We start from the raw sequence: 22352 nt of genomic DNA, 5'->3' as shown, positions 1-22352 counted from the left end.
TTTTCATCCTTGTCGGCACACCCCAGCCACGTACGTGAGCGCCACAGATGCTGGGCAGTGATGCGGGACCTCATGGGCAGGGGTGCCAGGAGCAGGGTGGAGGCTGAGGTCTGGTCTGTGCCTGGGGTGGCCATGGGCTCAGCTGGGTGACTGTGTCTGAAGCTGCAAGGGCGGGGCGCACCGCACAGCGGGGAGCCATGCCCGCCAGCGCTCACCAGGGTACCAGTCTACTTCACAGACAAGAAAGTAGAGGCCCAGGGCGCCTGGGTGGCTCAGTCAGTGAAGCGTCTGCCTTCGGCTCAGGTCATGATCCCAGGGTCCTGGGACCGAGCCCCCCATCAGGCTCCCTGCTCCGTGGGGAGTCTGCTTCTCCCTCTCCCTCTGCCTCTCCCTCTGCTTGTGCTTTCTCTCTCTCTCAAAATGAATAAATTAAAAGAAAAAAAAAAGTAGAGGCCCAGAAGTTAAAGGGAGTTGCTGGCAGCAACATGGCGCACAGGCAGGAGCCAAGCACTAGAACCTGGGGTTCGGTGTGCCCGGCAGCAGCCCTGGCACTACAGGGCAGGCGGGAGGGGGGAGCCCCACGTCCCACTGGCGGGAGGCCTGGGGCCCTGTGGGGGTGGGGCTGATGGTGCACTGGCTCCCTGGGGCCATTTCTGTACAACTCGGGCCCCGCCACAGACCCCCCTGCTTATGGATGGGGAAACTGAGGCACAGTAGTTGGGAGCCCACCTAGGTGAATGGGTGTGTGGGCTCTGGCACCCACAGTCTCAGTCTGGCCCTTCTGACCAGGGCCCCATGCCAGGGACTCCCTCAGGGCAGCTGGGACAGGGCTGGGGCTCCAGGATCACCCTGCAAAGGGCCCCAGGCCACACTGGCCCAGAAAGTCACATGAGCCTGATTAATTATGCACGATAGCTGGATGGGGACCCCGAAAATCCTATTCTTGTTTACTCAGCTAATTCACTTTTTATGAGTGCTTAGGCTTTAAAGCAAAACAAAGCACTAATTACCCAATTAACGAGCAATTAAGTTACTGCAGCCTAATAGCCCAAGTGTGGATGGCCTCCACGGGCTGATGGTGAGTGAGACCCACTTAGAGACGCACAGCTGGAGCTGAGCAGGCGCACCTGGGGGGGAGGCGCAGCCACATTATCTGTCACAGGTGGGGGCAGCAAGGGCAGATGGGGCCGGTACCTGCCCTCACCAGCGTGCTTCCTCCAGAGCAGCCCAGAGAGGCCGTACCACTCGCCTGCCCAGCCCCATGGCCCCTCATGTTCCCACCCCGAGTGTCTGCATCTTGGGTACAATGGGGAGCTCGGGGTGGCCGCCCACCTGGAGACCTCCGCGTGGGCAGTGGTGGGCAGTGGTTTGGAGCCCTGAGGGAGCCTTGCAGAGGCCACCTTACAGAGACAAGGACGGTCCTGCAGCTGGGCAGTGGGCTTCTTGGGGCCCTGAGAGATGAGTGGGTTGGGGTACCTGCGTCCTGCTGCCAGGCTGCCTCCTGCATTTTGAGAGCAGTCTCTGAGGGAAGTCCATGGTGACAAAGCATGGGGCCTGGTGGCCCTGAGCCCCAAGTCTGCACTGGGGCTGGAAACACTGCAGCTTATCAGTGACCAGTGGCATGATGCCACATCAGAGGGCAGAGTCTGGGGCACAGAGTGTTGGGCAGATCCAGTAACTGGTCAGAGGGGAAGCCAGCTGGAAAGGAGCCACCCCTCTAACTCTCCAAATCTCAAGACCACTGGAACAGAACTCTGATCCTTCCACTGCTTGGCCCATGTGACCTGCCTTGCTACCCCTGGACAGAATGCATAGATGGATGGAAGGATGCATGAATGATGTGGCATGTGCACACAGTACGCAGACGAAGCTGGCAGGGAATGAACGCATGGACGGATGGTCAGATGGACGGATGGATGGACGGATGACAGACTTAGCATGGTGCACACAGTACGTACACGGAGCTGGCAGGAAATGAATGCATGGACAGACGTCAGATGGACGGAAGGACGGAAGGATGACAGAGTTAGCAGGGATGAACACATGGATGGACAGACGGATGGATGGATGGACGGATGACAGACTTAGCACTGTGCTAAGCAGGGAATGAACTTACGGATGGACGGTCAGATGGACGGACGGATGGATGGATGGACGGACAGATGGACGGACGGATGACAGACTTAGCAGGGAATGAACACATGGATGGACGGATGGACGGATGGATGACAGACTTAGCATGGTGCACACAGTATGCAGATGAAGCTGGCAGGGAATGAACACATGGACGGACGGATGGATGGACAGACGGACGGGTGACAGAGTTAGCAGGGAATGAACACATGGATGGACAGATGGACGGATGGACGGATGGATGACAGACTTAGCATGGTGCACACAGTATGCAGATGAAGCTGGCAGGGAATGGACACATGGATGGACGGTCAGATGGACGGACGGATGGACGGATGACAGACTTAGCATGGTGCACACAGTATGTACACAGAGCTGGCAGGAAATGAATGCATGGACAGATGTCAGATGGACGGACGGACGGACGGACGGATGACAGAGTTAGCAAGGATGAACACATGGATGAACACATGGATGGACAGACGGATGGACGGACGGGTGACAGACTTAGCATGGTGCACACAGTACGCAGACGAAGCTGCGAAGCTGGCAGGGAATGAACACATGGATGGACGGACGGACGGACGGACGGGTGACAGACTTAGCACGGTGCACACAGTACGCAGACGAAGCTGCGAAGCTGGCAGGGAATGAACACATGGACGGACAGATGGATGGACGGACGGATGGATGGACGGACGGACGGACGGATGGACGGACGGACGGATGGACGGACGGACGGACGGGTGACAGACTTAGCACATGGACGGACGGATGGATGGACGGACGGATGGATGGACAGATGGACGGATGGACGGACGGACGGATGGATGGACGGACGGACGGGTGACAGACTTAGCACGGTGCACACAGTACGCAGACGGAGCTGTCAGGGAATGAACGCATGGACGGACGGACAGACGGAGGGTTGACTTGGGCTCTGACCACTGATGTCTGAACTGCCCTATCCTCCTGCTCCCAATGCGGGTCTCACAGCGGCGGCACTTCCAAGGGAATTCTGGGTTTCACAGTGAGGGCCATCCCACAGCACCATTGTGAAAAACACAGATGACTTTTAATATTCTCTGGCTGCAGTTACCACAGAAGCTAAGGAGAACTGGGCATTGCTTTGTGGGATAACTTGTCTGAGTTGGCCTATCAGGGAGCTCGGACACCCCATGGCCCCCCATGGCAATGGCAAGTGTGGAGGACACCCCGCCTGGACAGATGGAGGCCTGGTCCCCTGGTTGCTGGCTGTGCTTGGACCGCAGCTGGGGCAGCCCTGTCCTTCTTGGGAGTCCGAGTCCCAACAGGGCCGCCCCTGCTGTGACCCTCTATTCCCACCAGCAGCTCCTGGCCACACAGCAGGCCTCCCCCTACCTGCACCATGCACACGCCCGCACACTCACGCAGACGCACACACAGACTCCTGCCCCCACACATGTGGTCATGTTCCTAGGCCTGTATGAATGCCATCCTCCCAGGGGCGCTCAGTGGCACCCCTGGACCCTAGCCCGACGGCCCCTCCACGTTCTCTCCCCTCCCTGCTCCATCCACTCTGTGCACTTTTGCTCTGACAGGCTACACATTTACTCATCCCTCCTATTTCCCACCCGCCCTTCCTTCCATGGCCCCCACAAGAGTGGGGATTTCTGGGTTTTCTTCAATCCTCTGACCTCAGGGCCAGGAGCCACCCCTCACCTGCAGTAGGTGCTCAGTAAATACTCGGAGACCGCAAACGGCCACTACGTGACACTCCTGAGCTGGGGGGCCCTGACGGCTCCTTCGGAGCCACCCTGGCCCCACCAGAGCCTCAAGGGGACAGGTGGGGGCCCTCTGCTCCCGCCTCAGGGGCTGTACCGGGCCCTTGGTGCATGGACAGCACGTCAGACATCAAGCCCACGCTCCCTTTTTCTCATTAGCGGCTCTCCCACCAGCCCTTGCTGGGCCGGAATAATTAACGAGCCCGTGTCAGAGAATGAATAAAAGATGGCCCACAGCCCCGCCGCACGCGGCTGACCTTTCACGGAGTCGACTGTATTAATATATTCTCATGTTGTCAGACTCAAAGCGCTAACTGCCTTATGAATTATTTATCAACACAAAAAGTCTTAACCAGAACAGTGTTAACAGTCATTCCTAACCTTCTGTGCCCCAGCATCCCTGCGTGTTCCACATAATTGAATTTCAGCTTCCGACTGGCACCCGGCCTGCCCTCCCTCTAGCACGTGTGGCCACCGCCATCAGGGCTCCTTGGGGCTTGTCCAGAGAGGCTGTGTCCAGCCTCTGGGGACAGGGCTGTGGCCCGGTGACCTGGCGGGATGGGAGTCCTTGGCTCAGAACTACATGCCCTGGGCACAGTGGAGCAACACAGGGTCCAGGCAAGAAGGCAGAGCCTGCCGGGGACCTCAGCTGGAGGCCTGCCTTCGGAATGGGGAAAGGACAGCTGGGGGCTGGCAAACGCGGGAAGCCCAGTGCCCTCCCGCTAAAGGGATGGCAGGGGCTGCCCACCTCAGGCCAGGCGGGGAGGGAGGGCTGTGGAGGCAGCGCGGGGGTGGGGGCGGGCAGGGCTGCAGGCTGGCTCCGTCTGGGGCTCCAGGGGAGGACCCGGCAAGATGAGGGGGCTATGGTGGCCCCCAGAGCCCCTCCTTGAGTCCACGCTGTGTGCGGTCCCAGTCAAGAGGATACCGCGGGGTGACCATGCTGTCCAAGGCTCAGCCTCACACTGCCCCAGCCAAACGTCCCCAAGTGATCCCAGGGGACGCCACAGAGACACAGCTCCCTAGAGCTGAGTCCACAAAGCAGTGACGGGACAAGACGAGGACGCAGCCCTCAGCGGTCTTCCCTGTGGACTGGGTGAGGGGAGGGACCCTGTGCGCAGGCTCGAGGCTTCAGGCACAGGGGTGCAGGGGGGCATCTGGGTGGCTTCTCCTGGCAGTCCCTGCAAAGTGACCGAGGCAGGCCCAAATCTGTGGCCCACCCACGCGCCTGACCCCACGCCTGCCCGGTTGGGGGCATTCTCCTGCCAAATGCTCCGTACCAGCAGCGGGCTGAACTCTCTTTTATGGGCCTGTGGCCAGTTCGAAACAAAATAATGGGGGAGGGAGATTTTAAAGATGGGTGGACGCCACGAAGACGAGCTGGCTTCTCATGAACACAGGCTCTCCTGCCCCTAAATCCAAGCCTTGCTCAGAGGGCAGCACAAGAAATGGGACACACCGGGCGCCTGGGTGGCTCAGTCGTTAAGCGTCTGCCTTCGGCTCAGGTCATGATCCCAGGGTCCTGGGATCGAGTCCCACATCGGGCTCCCTGCTCTGCAGGAAGCCTGCTTCTCCCTCTCCCACTCCCCCTGCTTGTGTTCCTGCTCTCCTATCTCTCTGTCAAATAAATAAATAAATAAATAAAAATCTAAAAAAAAAAAAAAAAGAAATGGGACACACCTTGTGACCCCCGAGGCATGGATAACTGTGGTCCAGGGCTCCAGGCTCCCAGCTGGAGGAGGGTGCCCTGACACCCCAGACACCTCCCAGGACCCAGGCCCCCTCTTGTTGACAGCAACCCAAAACTCCCATGGAGTGACCTGCCCAGAGAAGTGCCAATGGGCTGGATGTGTTTGGGCTGCTGGGACAAGCCTTTCCTGAAGCCCGCCTCCCTTTCAGCCCTGGGGGCTGGCTGGGCCCCTCACCCTCCATGTGGCCCCTTCCTTCTTCCACTCAGTCCTGACCTCAAATCTGCCCTTGGCCTGATGTCCCCGCTGGCTCCTCTCTGGCCACAGGGCACACTCATCCCAGCAACCCCCATGCTGGCAGCCAACACTCTGAAAGCACCTGCCGCTGAAGGGTCTGTTATCTCCCACTGTCCGCCCGCTAGGGCAGGGACCCCGAGATGCGCTCTGCTTGCACCCCCAGTGGATGGGGCCCTCCTGCGGCGGGTGGTGCTGAGGCCACGGCATTGTTGCACACACGTGGCGCTCCACGGTGCTGTGCACTCTGGGGGGGACCGGGACATGGGCGGTGCAGGAACAGCAAACACGTGGGATGCTCCTTCCCTCTCTGTGCTCCAGCCGTCTTGCGGAGAAAACCGAGGCCCCCAGCCCCACGGCAGCCTCACACTCCTGCCCTACACCTGAGACCCCTGCCCGACCTTGCCCAGCTGTCCCCCCCAAAGGGAGGACTGTGAGCAGGGCAACGGGCAAGTGGCATCTGGCTCCCCACCCGTCCCCCATCCCGCGCCGGGGAGCCACACGTGACCTCTGCAGGCAGTTCTGACACCTGTCCTGTGCCGCCGAGTGTGGTCCCGGCCACCTGCTGGGCCAGGTGCGGACCCCTCGCTGCCCAAGGCCCCGGGTCCCAGGGCTGGGAGGGGCCAGCGGCTGTCCCGGTCTGTGCTGCCCGGGCTGTGACCTGTGGGGGCTCCTGGATGCCTGCCTCCCCAGCACACATGCAGCCCGGCTCCGAGAGTGGGGGGCGGCCACCAGCAGGGTGCGGCAAGAGGCCAGTGGGGCCGCCATTCAGGGGGACAGCTGCTCTCCACCTCCAGCACCTGGCAGGACCAAGGGGTCGGGGTGGGAAGTTTCTCTGACCCGCACCCTGGGAGGGGAGGGCGCGTGGCCCTGGTGCGCCTGGTGCACACCCCGCCCTGGCCAGGCTGACCTCTATCTGGGACAGCAGAGCAAGGGGACAAGGACCAGGCTACCTGCAGAGAACAGCCCGGAAAGACGAGGTTCGGAAAAGTGCCCGCGGGACTGCCTGGAACCTGCAGACACACACCTGCCGGCAGAGCCTGCTGATCCGGAACATCAACCGAGACGGAGCACCCTCCCCCGCAGAGCAGCACCCGCCTCCACACCGGCACCCCTCCCCTCCACACCGGCACCCCTCCCCTCTACCCCCTCCACCCCGGCACCCCTCCCCTCCACACCGGCACCCCTCCCCTCTACCCTCTCCACACCGGCACCCCTCCCCTCTACCCCCTCCACACCGGCACCCCTCCCCTCCACACCGGCACCCCTCCCCTCTACCCCCTCCACCCCGGCACCCCTCCCCTCCACACCGGCACCCCTCCCCTCTACCCCCTCCACACCGGCACCCCTCCCCTCTACCCCCTCCACACCGGCACCCCTCCCCTCTACTTCTCCACCCCGGCACCCCTCCCCTCCACACCGGCACCCCTCCCCTCTACCCTCTCCACACCGGCACCCCTCCCCTCTACCCCCTCCACACCGGCACCCCTCCCCTCCACACCGGCACCCCTCCCCTCTACCCCCTCCACCCCGGCACCCCTCCCCTCCACACCGGCACCCCTCCCCTCTACCCTCTCCACACCGGCACCCCTCCCCTCTACCCCCTCCACACCGGCACCCCTCCCCTCCACACCGGCACCCCTCCCCTCTACCCCCTCCACCCCGGCACCCCTCCCCTCCACACCGGCACCCCTCCCCTCTACCCCCTCCACACCGGCACCCCTCCCCTCCACACCGGCACCCCTCCCCTCTACCCCCTCCACCCCGGCACCCCTCCCCTCCACACCGGCACCCCTCCCCTCTACCCCCTCCACACCGGCACCCCTCCCCTCTACCCCCTCCACACCGGCACCCCTCCCCTCTACTTCTCCACACCGGCACCCCTCCCCTCCACACCAGCACCCCTCCCCTCTACCCCCCTCCACACCGGCACCCCTCCCCTCCACACCGGCACCCCTCCCCTCTACTCCCTCCACACCGGCACCCCTCCCCTCTACTTCTCCACACCGGCACCCCTCCCCTCCACACCAGCACCCCTCCCCTCTACCCCCCTCCACACCGGCACCCCTCCCCTCTACCCCCCTCCACACCGGCACCCCTCCCCTCTACCCCTCCACACCGGCACCCCTCCCCTCTACCCCCTCCACACCCGCACCCCTCCCCTCTACCCCCTCCACACCAGCACCCCTCCCCTCTACACTGGCATCCCTCCCCTCTACACCGGCATCCCTCCCCTCTATTCCCTCCACACCGGCACCCCTCCCCTCTACACTGGCATCCCTCCCCTCTATTCCCTCCACACCGGCACCCCTCCCCTCTACCCCCTCCACACCCGCACCCCTCCCCTCCACACCGGCACCCCTCCCCTCTACCCCCTCCACACTGGCACCCCTCCCCTCTACCCCCTCCACACCCGCACCCCTCCCCTCCACACTGGCACCCCTCCCCTCTACCCCTCCAAACCGGCACCCCTCCCCTCTACACCGGCACCCCTCCCCTCTACCCCCCCACACCAGCACCCCCTCTGCCTGGTGCATCTTTCTCCTCAGCACTTGCCACCAGCTAAAGCACTGGGTAGGTCAGGTCACCTGTTTATCTTTTCATCCTCTGTTCTGTCCTGCTCTACCTGGGGCTGCACAGCAATTCACTGCCCTGCCCCCTTTCTGGAAGAACCTGCAACCTAGCTGCTGAGAGTCGGCCACCTGCAGCAGGGCCCACGGGAAGGAAGCTCAGGAGCAGGGGCCCCTCAGGCCACACCCCTCCTGGTGCCACATCTACTGAATGAGCATTAAAGGGCCAGCCCAGCTCTGCTAGGCCACTCCCTCGTCTGTCTCCACATCAGGGTTGGCTTCCCTGCAAATACACTCTGGGATGTACCCAAGGGCCATGCTGACAACCCTACAACCAGCCCGAGGAGGTGGCGCGGGCAGGCTGGGGCTGACACCCCCTGAGCCCAGCCACAGCCGAAGTGCTGGGGGACAGGGACCCAGGGCTCCTTACCAACCCAAGGGAAGGACTCCCGTGTCCTACCAGCTGGACAGATGTGGGCCATGGCTGCACCCCAGGGCCCTAGGAGGTGGGCCGAGTGAAGGGTGGGTGCAGGGGCGGGTGGACAGGGGATCTGACAAAAGCCTGGCCAGGCTGGGGCTGCATCACAGGTCAGGACGCTGTGCTCAGGACACACCCCGCCGTCCCCACCATCCTCTGAGCGGCGGCACTTCCCCAGCAGCTGGCTTAAGGACTGCCTCCGTGCTCAGAGGTCGTGAGGAGAACGCAGCTCCCCGACTCCAGGGGGAGGCTGACTGGCTTTTATTGCTTTTGTACAAATTACGGCCGCTCAGAAGTGGCCCAAGGAGCAGGGTAATGGATGTCATAAACCTGCCTCATAAAGAGAGAGCCTGCTTTGGGGTCTGCCAGCGCTGATTGGGTCAGCGAAGGCCTGTGCTGTTCAGGGGGGTGGCTGGGGACCGTGAGTGCTGGGCCATTCCTGGGGAGCCAACAGGTCTCAGGACAGCGAGGGGCACCCCAGGCACCTCCCCGCCCCCCCTCCCCCGGGGGGCGTATGGCTGGCCAGGGTTTCACTGCGCGCGCCCACCCACCCTCCTGCCATCTAACACCTCAGTGGGACCCGAGTGCACCCCCATCTCATACTGCAACCCCCATCTTTAACCACAGAGGTCCCTGGCTCAAGGGGCAAACCTGCCAAGTGGTCTGCACGTACCCATCCCGCTACCTCGGGCAGAAGGCGGGCTGCACCCTCCTGCCAGGAGTGGGAAAGCAGGTGCAGAGCCAGGAGCTACCATCCCCGGGAGCTGGGGTGGCCCGAGGCCCCCCGGCTGCATGTATGCTCAGGTATACAAGCCTGCTTGCCCCTCGTCCACAGGTAAGGGGCTTGTGTGGTGGGGTGTAGCCCACAGCAGCCTGTGCCCATCTCACGAAGTGTGGGCACCCTCCTGCTGAGAAAAGGGGCCCCAGTCCCGCCCCGCGAGTCCAGGTGGGTCTGGTGACGAGAGGGTGTGGGAGCCACCACCAATGCTTCCTCCTGGCTCCTGCCCTCGGGACCCTGGGTGCGGCCCCTGAGCTGTGAGGAGGCCCAACCCGCCCGAGCAGGGACCACACAGGGACGCCCACGTCGGGGGAACGGAGGCCCAGGCACAGGAGTGAAGGAACCTTCTGTAACCATTACCCAGGCCGTGGGTCTCCCTAGATGCCGGAGTGTGCCAGCACAGGGCCCCGCTGCCTGGGCACGGTGGTGCGGGGGACAGGCAGGGGTGCCCTGCTGGCCACAGCAGCCCCCCTCCGTGGCCCTGTGGCAGGCACTCCTGCCCCGCCACGGACACTGTGCCCACCTGCAGCCTGGCCTTGCCCCTCCCTACCACCTGTCCGCCACGGCCCTCACCGCCTCCAGCTAGCAGCGGTTCTCACTGGCTTTATTCACCATCTTCCCCACGGCGAGGCTGGTGAGCAGGGACACTGGCCATTCGGGTCAGCAAACACTTGGGGGCGGGAGGAGGGCGGTCTGAGGAAGGGAGGGGACCTGCGGGCGGGCCTGCCGGCTCCTGGTCTCAGCTAGGCCCCTCAGTGGGCACCCGTGGTGGGTTCTCTGACCCCTGCGCCTCAGTGTCCTCACCTAGAGGCTGGGGGTCATTGCCAGGGTGACAATGTCCACGTGGAGGGCCTGAGGCCTCCCGGGCTCACTGCAGGTGGTGGCCAGTGTCATCGCTGCTGCTCTGCCTCTGCTCCTGTCCACAGCCCTGGAGCCTCTGTGAGCCCAGGCCCTTCCAGAACACGCCGTGCACCGCACCCAGCTGGCCTCCCGGCCCCGGCAGGCATCCAGACCCGCATCTCCCTTTAATAAAGGAACCCCCAAGCCCTGCTCCGGAGGGAGATGGGTCATCACATCCCCAGTTCCCAGCAGCTGAATGGAGAAAATGACTTTCCAATTGACTTCACGGCACTAAGGCACATGTGATGCGTGCCGGGGAGGCTGCACCAAGCTTTCAGGACAAGCTGTCGAGGATGAGCAGTAATTGGGGATTTGCTGGGAATAAACCTCACAGAACCAAACCCCGTTAAGTACGGTCTATAAAGCAGGTCAGGTGACAACTTCCCGGGTCGCCTCGGCAGGGACACTACTGGGGACGGACACGCGCCTGAGGCCCACTTATAGACACACAGGAGCAAGGCCCCCGGGCACACTTGCACCCCTGCACGTGAAGCCGCGGGTCACACCCCGGCACCCAGGCCATACCCGTCACTTACGTGCAGATCCACACGTGGCACGCACACACCCTTCCAGACGGACACGCAGACGGCCCAGAAAGAAACACAGGACCCCGGTACGCACAGGTGTGCCCAGCCCAGCGCAGCCACGTGGAGACACAGGGGCCCCGGCACACACTCTGCTCTCACAGAGCCACCCACGAGCTGCACGCAGGGCGGGTGCAGGCGGAAGCCACACGGCCTACCCACTGGAACAGGCAGGCACACACCCAGGCCTCGACCTCAGCGTGCATGCTCAAGTGGCCGAGGGTCCCATGGTGAGGGCCTGGATTTAGAGGCAGGGTTGTAGCCCCCCTCTGCCCAGTCCAGCTGGCCCAGCCCTGACGCCACGGGTGGGCAGTGCTGGCAGCCACAGACAGCCCTGGGGGCCCAGTGCACACAAGCGATCCGGGCGCTGGGCTCACAGTGCTTTCCAGGCCTGGCCCTAGCCACACCACCCTGCCTGCTCCTACTGGACGAGGGTCACCTGGCTTGGTTCCGGCTCCTGCAGTGCCAGAGGCACCTCTGCTTCTGGGAGGGCCGGGACAACAACCTGCACCCTGCAGCGCCCACCGGCACACACCTGGGACCAGCACACACACCTGCTCGTGCCAGGGCCTAATGCACATACCTGCTCATCCAGGGACCAGCACACACACCTGCACATGGCAGGGATCAGCACACACACCTGCCCGTGCCAGGGACCAGCACACACACCTGCCCGTGCCAGGGACCAGCACACACACCTGCACATTCCAGGGCCTGATGCACACACACCTGCTCATGCCAGGGACCAGTACACACACCTGCTCATGCCAGGGCCTAATGCACACACTTGCTCATCCAGGGACCAGCACACACACCTGCTCATGCCAGGGCCTGATGCACACACCTGCTCATGCTAGGGACCAGCACACACACCTGCACATGCCAGGGACCAGCACACACACACCTGTTCATGCCAGGGACCAGCACACACACCTGCTCATGCCAGGGCCTAATGCACACACCTGCTCATCCAGGGACCAGCACACACACACCTGCACATGGCAGGGATCAGCACACACACCTGCCCGTGCCAGGGACCAGCACACACACCTGCACATTCCAGGGCCTGATGCACACACACCTGCTCATGCCAGGGACCAGTACACACACCTGCTCATGCCAGGGCCTAATGCACACACTTGCTCATCCAGGGACCAGCACACACACCTGCTCATGCCAGGGCCTGATGCACACACCTGCTCATGCCAGGGACCAGCACACACACCTGCACATGCCAGGGACCAGCACATACACACCTGTTCATGCCAGGGACCAGCACACACACCTGCTCATGCCAGGGCCTAATGCACACACCTGCTCATCCAGGGACCAGCACACACACACCTGTTCATGCCAGGGACCAGCACACACACCTGTTCATGCCAGGGCCTGATGCACACACACCTGCTCATGCCAGGGCCTGATGCACACACCTGCTCATCCAGGGACCAGCACACACACCTGCACATGCCAGGGCCTGATGCACACACACCTGCTCATGCCAGGGCCTGATGCACACACCTGCTCGTGCCAGGGACCAGCACACACACCTGCACGTGCCAGGGCCTGATGCACACACACCTGTTCGTGCCAGGGCCTGATGCACACACCTGCTCGTGCCAGGGACCAGCACACACACCTGCACATGCCAGGGCCTGATGCACACACACCTGTTCATGCCAGGGCCTGATGCACACACCTGCTCATCCAGGGACCAGCACACACACCTGCTCATGCCAGGGCCTAATGCACACACCTGCTCATCCAGGGACCAGCACACACACCTGCTCATGCCAGGGCCTAATGCACACACCTGCTCATCTAGGGACCAGCACACACACCTGCACATGCCAGGGCCTGATGCACAAACACCTGTTCATGCCAGGGACCAGTACACACACCTGCTCATGCCAGGGCCTAATGCACACACCTGCTCATCCAGGGACCAGCACACACACCTGCTCATGCCAGGGCCTAATGCACACACTTGCTCATCCAGGGACCAGCACACACACCTGCACATGCCAGGGCCTGATGCACACACCTGCTCATGCTAGGGACCAGCACACACACCTGCACATGCCAGGGACCAGCACACACACACCTGTTCATGCCAGGGACCAGCACACACACCTGCTCATGCCAGGGCCTAATGCACACACCTGCTCATCCAGGGACCAGCACACACACCTGCTCATGCCAGGGCCTAATGCACACACCTGCTCATCCAGGGACCAGCACACACACCTGCACATGCCAGGGCCTGATGCACACACACCTGCTCATGCCAGGGCCTGATGCACACACACCTGCTCATGCCAGGGCCTGATGCACACACCTGCTCATGCCAGGGCCTGATGCACACACACCTGTTCATGCCAGGGCCTAATGCACACACCTGCTCATCCAGGGACCAGCACACACACCTGCACATGCTAGGGACCAGCACACACACCTGTTCATGCCAGCACCTGGTGTGCACACACAGGAACCCCCATGGCCCCAGCAGCAGGCCGGGCCTGTCCTTGCCACCACCTGTCACTCCCGTGACGCGGCCATGGGGGATTAAGTTGCAAGTAGCTGGCACATTAATTACGGGTTCTTCAGGAAACATGCAAAGGAGCTCTTTGGGGAGAAGACCATGAATAACACACGCAGTCTGGAAGTAGAAGAGCTGCCCAGGGGCTCTGGCAAGGAGGCTCAGGGCAGGGAGGCCCCAGCTGCCCAGGGGCTCTGGCAAGGAGGCTCAGGGCAGGGAGGCCCCAGCTGCCCAGGGGCTCTCAGACACAGAAGCAGGCTCCAAATGGGGCACCCCTGAGCCTGGCCCCTCTGGGACCCTCGGGCTGGCACACACCGCTTACCTCACCTGCTGGTAGGGGTCCTGGCCCCTCACTCTGCCCGATCCTGACCTGCATCACACAGCGTGTTATCGCCAGCCACTTCCCACACTGGCAGGTCTGCCTGCCGTGTCCCCAGCTGGAGCCCAGTGCTGGCACAGCTCCTGGCCAGAGTGCGGCTCCATTCAGGAGTGGCTGACATGCTGAGACCGCCTGGGCGGTGGGAGGAAGGGGCAGTGCAGGGCCGTCACCCATGGCTGTGACCGGGGACCCGAGGAGGGCAGGGCTCCCCCAGGGAGACAGCCCTCCGGCGTCACACCACCCAGAAGCGTACAACCCACCGGGTGCAACGCTGTAAAACACAGCACCTGACCCACCTGACCCTGAGGTCAGGGCGGCTGGGCGGCTGGGGAGGCCCAGGGCTGCAGGGTGTCTTGCTACAAAGAAAATCAGCGGGTTAATTACACACCCTATAAAAAGCCGATGTGAGTTAGAGAAGCAGCCCTGCACGCCTGGCACTGTGGAGCTCGCAGCAAATCAGGGGCCGTGGTTTGGGCGGGGGAGGGATGAGGCGGGCGGGGCCCAGGCCCCGCCTTCCAATGAGCGAAAACAGCTGTGAATCTGCAGAAATGGCTTTTATGGAGCTCTGGGTTTTATGGTGTCATTAACGTCCCTCCTGATAGTTAAGGGGCAACGAAATGAAGTCCTGAGGAAAGGATAGGGGCTGCTTCCCTGGGGTGGGGCAGGGGGAGGGGCAGGAAGCAGGGGCAGAGGCTGGGGCTGGGGCTGGGGCTAGGGCGGCAGGCAAGGGTAGGGAGGTGGCCCCCACAGAGGTGGACTCCTCAGGCCCAGGCCGGCCAGCCACCTCCTGCCCCCGGGGCCCAGGGGCCTCATGCCTGAGTCCAGGCTGAGTATGGAGAGTGGCGTGGGAGTGTCAAGTCCCCGGGGGGCGGTTGCTCGGTGCCTGGGGCCCTTCACTCTGAGTGCCTCCCGGCAGGACCCAGAAGGAGAGCGTCTCCCCGACCCCTAGTCCTCAGGAAGTCAGGGAATGAGGGTCAGCTGGTCTCTCCCAGGGCAGGACCCTGAGCATGTGTGATGCTCCCTCCCAATCCCCGCCAGCTTTGGCCCCCTCCCCAGCCCCGCTGCAGGGCCAGGACCACCCTGAGGTGTCTGGCCCCGGGGAGGCGTTCAGGACGGCTGGGGGCTGCAGAGGCGCGGGGCATGCATGGGTCCAGCCAGCAGAGGAGGGGGCGGCAGACTTACCGAGTAGCCTCTGCCCGAGACGGCCTGCGTAGAGCTCTGCGGGGAAGGAAGCATAGTCAGGAGGAGGGTCACGGCTCCCAACGGTGGCCCCTCCTCTGAGGACCACCCCCTTGGCCCAGGACCTGAGCCTCCTTCAGAGCCCCTGTTCCTGGGTGCTGATGGCTGACGGGCCACTCCCGGGGCGGTGGGGCATGAGGCCGGGGGCCTGGACAGAAGCTGCAGAGGAGGGCACAGCAGAGCGTCCCAGAGCCCCAGCAGCCTTGCATCTGTGCCTGAGGACCCGTGTTCGGAACCTTCCTCCAGAGACTCAGGAGACGTGGCCCAGCCCAGCAGACAACCCAACAGAGAGGCGGGCAAAGTCACCATGTCCCCTCAGTGATGGGCTCAGCCCTTGGGCACATCTTGGCCCCTTGCAAGGGCCAGGTCCCACCTTTTCACACATAGTTCTACCACCCACGAGAACGGACGGGAGGCAGGCCCGCCCCTCTGTGCCCCCGTGGGCCTACCACTGACCACCCAGCAGCTTCCAGCCTCCCAGGGTCACAGTGTTGCGGGGGTACGGGGGTGGGGGGCAGGCTTCCTGGAAGGGGAGCTGGACGGGTAACCTCGGGGACACGGAAGTGAGATGGCAGGGCACACTGTGGCCACCCAGGGAGGTCCCTTGAGGGAGACCCAACAGCACTTGGTGGGGTGCTCTCGGGCTTGAGTGGGCATTTCAGATGTGCCGGGAGAAACCAGTGAGGAGCTGGGCTTTGCAGGCAGCTGCTTGGGGAGGGGCACTCCACTGCAGGGGGGCGGACAAGGAGCAGGAGAGGGCCACAGGGCGGGTGGATGTGGGGGTGGTGCAGGGTGTGAGTGAGGAGCAGGTGCACAGCCGGGCCAGCGTGGGCTCATCCGGGACCCGCAGACCAGGGTCCAGAGCATGCTAGGCGGGGACGGAGGTCTGGCTGCAGATTCCTCCAGGATGGTGGGTGACCACAGGGGGTGGTGTGTGGGTGGGGGGGTCTCCCTACTGCAGCCTGGACTGCTCAGCTCTGCACACAGCACCCCATCCAGCCTCGGCCGGGGCTCTGGGACCCTTCCTTCCCCAGGCAGACCCTGGCCATGTCCTGGGGGCTCACCCTGGCGGGGGGGCCCCACCCCTAAGCCCTGCTGGCGGGGGCGGGCGGGGTGCTGTAACTGCTCCCCAGCGTGCGCCCTCAGGGCCATCCCTGATGTGCTCAGAATCCGTCTTCACGCGTCCCACCGGCAATTAGAGTCCGAAGTAGGGCAGCCCCACGGCCCCAGACAATTACCAGCCTATTTTCCCATCTTGCGGCAACAGGCTCCGGGGCCGGGCAATTAGGCCCTCCTCCTGGCCTCCCCCCACAGGCCGCGCCCCCAGGCCCCTATTGAGATGATAATAAGAGACGCTCACTCCATTCAGAAACCCAGCCCCACGCCTCTGTGCTTCCACAGCTGGGGGTCTAGGAAAACAAAGGCCTCTTGGGGGGGTCCGGCGCCCCCCCCCTCCTGGGGGACCCCCCCTCCTGGGGGACCCCCCTCCTGGGGGACCCCCCCTCCTGGGACCCCTCTCCCCTGTCTTCATCCTAGTCTGCCCTGTGCCCACCTACCCCCAAGTGGCTGTGACCAGGGAGACCCAGGGGCCCTGGAGGGTACCCAGCACGCCTACGCTGGCCATACCCCAAATTCAATCCTCTGTGTGCTGCCTGGTCATCCCACACTAGGCCTGAGGCTCAGGGGCCTATCCTCTGGGACACTGTCTGTCCCCAGACCGGGACGCCCTCCCTCCCAGTGGCCCCAGCAGGCCCGCCCACCAGGCCAGAAGCACTGCCCGCCGCTGTTCCCACCACGGCCCCACCTCCCTGCCCACTGCCCAGCCAGCAGCACCAGTGGACGAGGGCAGACCCCCAGCTGGACAAGGGCCTCCCCATGACTCCTGCTGGGGCCTCATCCAAGTTCCTCATAGAAACCCCTCCTAGCAGGGAAGTCCTAATTAGTGAAAAGCCAGGCTTTAATGAAGGCAAAATACTAATTGCAAAGGCAAAGCCCTCGGTGAGACTCTCAGGTGCTAAGCACGTGGCCTGCAGTGTCTGCCGGAGGTGGGGGGGCCGGCTGGGGGCACCCGAGGGACCAGGAGCATTTGGCTGAGCAAGCGGCCAGGGCACTCACGTCACTGAGCTGGTCCCGAGAGCTGCTTGTCCGGGAGCTGGTGGCTTCGTGGAGGCTGTCATCCCCACTGTGGCGGTCGCCCCCTCTGGACGCGGTGACCTTCATCTGGGGACAGGGAGAGGCAGGCTCAGCAAACACAGACCCAAGCCCTCTGCCTGTGGGGGCAGGGCAGGGGCACAGCCAGGGTCAGGCTCCTCACCCCTGCCCTGACCTGCTCAGCCACACTGAGCCCCGGGCCACAGCCCAGGGAGAGGGCAGCAGGGGCAAGGCTGTGCAGAGCTAACCATTTACCACTCGGAGCGGGGAGAAACACCCAGAAGAGCAAACGGCACGCAGTGACATAATGCTGCTCTGAGCTCTGGCCTGGTGTCCTGGAGCCGGTGGGCCGCCCCGCCACCTCACTGCGCCAGGGAGCCGGACACTGGGCCTCCACGGCAGACCAGCGGCAGCTCAGCCACCCTCCCGGCACCCACGCCACCACAGTCCCAGGTCTGCACGGCTGGGTGTGGACTGGCCACTCCCCACTGTGTGACCTAGGGCCACCGATAGACCTCTCTGTGCCTCCGCACCGCGTCCAGGATGTTGGCCAGTGTCTCCCGCTTTTCACACAGAAGCCCGGATCGGACGCTTGTGCCCACTTTACAGACGGCTAATCCAAGTCCAGAAGGTTAAGTGCATCCAGAGATCCTGCTCCTCTTTTCCTTCTCACTGGGAAATAACTTCAGACCGCTGCAGGTCAGCCCCGACCCTGACCTCCTGCAGCCAGGGAGTCACCACCCCAACCACGTGGCCCAGGTGTCCTGGGTTCCCCCGCTCACTGTCTGGGGACCCACCACCTCCCGACCCCCCAGCCTCCCTATTCTGGAGCGTTCTCGCAGCCCCGTCCTGTTGGCGTGCGGGACAACCGCAGTCAACGGTTGTGGCCTGGCGTCTTCCTTGGAGCAGACCCAGGTGGCTGCTGACCCCAACACCCTGTGGGCCAGCATGGGGACACCATGGGGCATGTGAGCGTCCTGCCCTCCTCTTCGCCCCCAAGCCTCCCAGCTCAGCGCGGTGCCCACAAGTGCAGGAGTGTGCAGAACCCGCCTCACGACCAGGGTCAGCAAGGTCTGGCCAGGGTCCAGAGCCTACAGCCAGTCCTCCACACCCAGCTGTTTTGTCTCGAGCACCCTTCAGCCTGGAGACCTTGACCGGGTCAAAGGTCAGGATGGGTCGGCAAGGCACACCGGCTATGATCTAGAATGTTCCTGAGTCCCGGGGAAACACCCTCAGGACCTCTGCCCCTCCTCCTGCACACCCACGGCAGGCTCAGCCAGAAGCCTCTCTCGAGGCAGCCCCTCAGAGCCCCTGCTCCCCAGGGCCACCCCAGGTCCCAAGATGGGGCTATAGCCCCAAAAAGCCATGGGCCCTGTGTTGCTGGCCAGCAGTGTCCACAATCCACAGCCCAAGGCCCCAGGTGCTAGGGCCCAAGGGAGGCCCAGGCCTCAGCACCACCCTCCTTCTCTGAGGCAGGCCAAGGGCAGGATCCTGGCCCCACTCCAGGCACGAGCCCCCACATCACAGGCCTGTGGGACCCCTGCCTCCCGTGCTCCATCCTGCTCAGCTGAGCGCTGACCAGCGTGGGCTCTTCTGAGTGTCCCTGAGTCTCAGCTTCCTCACCTCTGCAATGGGGATGCCCGCTGAGTCCCTCACATGTGACGGGGCACACGCGCACATGTGTGTGCGCGTGTGTGAGATGCGTGAGATGCGGTGTGTGCACGCGTGTGCGTGTGTGTGAGATGCGTGAGATGCGGTGTGTGCACGCGTGTGCGTGTGTGTGAGATGCGGTTGTCTCTTGAGCCCCGGGCCGGCACCGAGAAGCCACCAGGTGTCGCTGTTGTCACCTGCAGGCTCGCCCTGCCATGGACCCCACATCCGCCCTCCCCCAAAGTGGAGACAACCGGGGCCTGGGGGACCTTCCTTGCTGCCTTGCTGGGGGAAGCCTCTGTAAGAAACCCAGAGCTAGAGTCCAGTGCTTCTCAAAGTGGGGTCCCTGGGCCAGCAGCATCAGCAGCACCCGGGAACTTGTTAGGAACACAAATCTGCATTTTCAGGACCCACCCCAGGCTTCCTGAATTTGAAACCCAAACCATGTGCCATCAGGCCCTCTGGGAGATTCTGCTGTGGCTCAGTTCAGATCCATGGTTTTGATCATTAGTAATCACCCCCATGAGCCCCACACTTGCTGCTAGGGGACAGCAGCTCAGCTTGAGCCCAGGGCATGGTCCCTGCCCCCGGAGCGAGACCCAGAGAAACTGCAGAGACGGGAAAAGACCAGTGCAGGACTGCCATGTACAGTTGTGAAGACTGCTCACTGCACAAGTTTACCCGGTAAGAGGAGAGGGGATGGAGGGGCTAAACTACAACCCACACACAGCTGAGACTGGAAGAGGGAGAATGCCACATTCCACTTCACACAAACAGGCTGTCTCCTCTCTGAGCTGGGCCCCAGAAAGGATGCCTCAGCCTGACTCCTCAGTGGTACCCTGCAGGAGGGGTAGGCTGGGGTCTGTCACCCTTCTCGGGGGACCAGTTTTGGCTCTGAAAGCCCCATTTCCCAGAAAATCCTGTAAAACCAAGTCTTGAGTCATGGGAACCACCCCAATCCCAGACACAATGGGATGGCTGGTCACCTACTTCTGTCCCCAGGCCAGGACCCCAAACAGCCCAAGCTGGGGTTTGGCTATCCTGTAGCGTGCCTGCTTCCCTAGCTGCTCAGAAATGTTGCGGGCCAGCTATGCCGGGGTGGGGTGAGGGATGGCACATCTCTGCTTCCAGCTGGAGCTGGAGAGATGAGATCAGTCTCTGGGCCTTCAAGTCCATCTACACATCGATCCACCTAGCCATCCAGCCATCCATCCACCCACCCACTCACCCATCCATCCATCCATCCACCCACCCACTCACCCATTCATCCATCCACCCACCCATCCATCCATCCATCCAACCACCCACTCACCCATTCATCCATCCACCCACCCATCCATCCAACCATCCACCCACCCACCCATCCATCCATCCAGCCAGCCATCCACCCACCATCCATCCATCCATCCATCCACCCACCCACTCACCCATTCATCCATTCACCCACCCATCCATCCATCCATCCATCCAACCACCCACTCACCCATTCATCCATCCACCCACCCACCCATCCAACCATCCACCCACCCACCCATCCATCCATCCATCCATCCACCCACCCACCCATCCATCTACCCATTAGTCCATCCCCACCCCTCACCTACCCATCAACATCCCCATCCATCTACCCGTCCACCTATCTATCCACCCACTCATCCATCCACCTACTCATCCACCCATCCCCCCACCCACCCACTCATCCATCCATCTACCCATCTGTCTACCCACCCACCCATCCACCCACCCATTCATCCACCTGTCTATCCATCTACCCATCCACTCATCCATCTACCCATCTGCCTGTCCACCGGCCCACTCATCCATCCATCCCCTCATCCATCCATCCCCTCATCCATCCATCCACCTGTCCATCCACCCATCCACCTGTCCATTCACCCACCCATCTATCCATCCATCCACCCATCAGTCAGTCCTTCTCCTACCAATCCATCAATGGGCCCATCCACCCACCCATCCACCCACCTACCTACCCATCCATCCATCCACACATCATTCCATCCACCCACCCACCTGTCCACCTGTCCATCCACCATCCATCCACCATCCACCCACCTACCCAACGCTTACAGGGTGCCTACGAACTGGCTCTGTTCTGGGCAGTGAACACAAGAGACACACATTCCATCCTCCTGAAGCCTACAAAGAAGGGACGGGCACAGGTTGGCAGGCAGCCGCAAGTACCAAGACACCAGCAGGGCTGCCAGGGAGGGCTTCACTGAGAAGGGGATGGTTCTGAAAGGTGTGTGGCAAGTCAGCAGACTAACAGCAAGAGTGGAGAATGGCACCACAGAGAAAGATGGGCTCCCTGGGGAAGGAGGGGAACCCTAACATGGAGCGTCTGTCGCTTCTGCGGTGTAAATACACCATAGCTGGGTTCAGCTGCCAACAGTCTGAAAACCGGCTTGGACAGTCTTGGAACAATCGGCTTCTGCAAGGTGGCATGCCAGCAGAGCGTGCTCTCAGGCTGGTGGGGCTGGGACTTTGCCTTCTGACTGAGCGGCATGTAGAAATATGGCACTGCCCTCCATCTGGAGGGCCCGGTTATGGCTCTCAGAAAGAGGGGGAGAGAACACTCCCCTTGGACTAGCATGACAGGGCACTGCCATCAGACTATGGGGTTAGGGACACTACTCTCAGACTGGGGCATACCAGGAAAAACCTGGGGTTCTGAGCTCTCTGGCAGTAACAGCAAGGCCATGGCAACTCGCCCAGGAAGACCCCCCTCCCAAGACACCACCCCAAATATCCATCCTTCCCTGACCTCCCCCCCCAACAGGGCCCTCCAGCCCAGGCTCCACTGCACATCCCAGGAGGAAGTATCTATCTCCTGGGCTGGCTGCCAAGCACATGAGGTCAGACAGGCAACACGTGGTTCCACTTGGCGATCAGGCCACAGAGGTGGGAGGTGCTGGGGGTGAGGGGAGTGGGTGGCCAGTCCGGAGGATCCTGCTAAGAACGGGCCCAGGAGGTGGGACCCAGCAGTGCCCCCGGGCAGACAGGACTGCCCATGCCTGGTATGCCCCTCGCTCCCTGGACCTCAGTGTCCCAGGTCAGGGCTGTAAACCTACAGCTCAGCCCAGGAAACCCCCTCACGTGTCTCCAGGCCTGGTTGTCCCCCGGGATCCCCTACTACTTGCTCTTTCCACCAGCAACGGGTACACGGTTCCCTGGGGCTCAGGGGGGGGTCT

The 22352-nt window shown here is 62.7% G+C and overlaps 1 protein-coding gene and 1 long non-coding RNA gene across 23 annotated transcripts in view; both read right to left on the bottom strand.

Moving 5' to 3' along the window:
* The window catches only part of FBRSL1 (fibrosin like 1), an 84275-nt gene that overhangs the window by 35090 nt on the left and 26833 nt on the right, over window positions 1-22352 (bottom strand). For all 22 annotated transcript variants that reach the window (XM_064578142.1, XM_064578137.1, XM_064578152.1 and 19 more), the window contains exons 3-4: window positions 17458-17562; window positions 15286-15321 (exon numbers count right to left, since the gene is read on the bottom strand). In XM_064578142.1, the coding sequence (XP_064434212.1) occupies window positions 15286-15321; window positions 17458-17562 (141 nt within the window). The remainder of the gene's footprint in view (window positions 1-15285; window positions 15322-17457; window positions 17563-22352) is intronic.
* Window positions 8399-15277, bottom strand: LOC135362547 (uncharacterized). Its single transcript, XR_010407375.1, has 3 exons — window positions 13612-15277; window positions 13201-13318; window positions 8399-13086 (listed from the first exon to the last, which is right to left on the bottom strand). It is a non-coding gene; the product is annotated as an uncharacterized LOC135362547 (long non-coding RNA).

The sequence above is a fragment of the Mirounga angustirostris genome, unplaced genomic scaffold (genome assembly GCF_029215605.1).
Source record: "Mirounga angustirostris isolate CCGP_5_RB_7025 unplaced genomic scaffold, mMirAng1.0.hap1 SCAF_14, whole genome shotgun sequence".
Lineage (NCBI taxonomy): Eukaryota > Metazoa > Chordata > Mammalia > Carnivora > Phocidae > Mirounga > Mirounga angustirostris.
The sequence above is the reverse complement of the archived record's forward strand: the minus strand, read 5'-3'. Positions and strand labels throughout refer to the sequence as shown.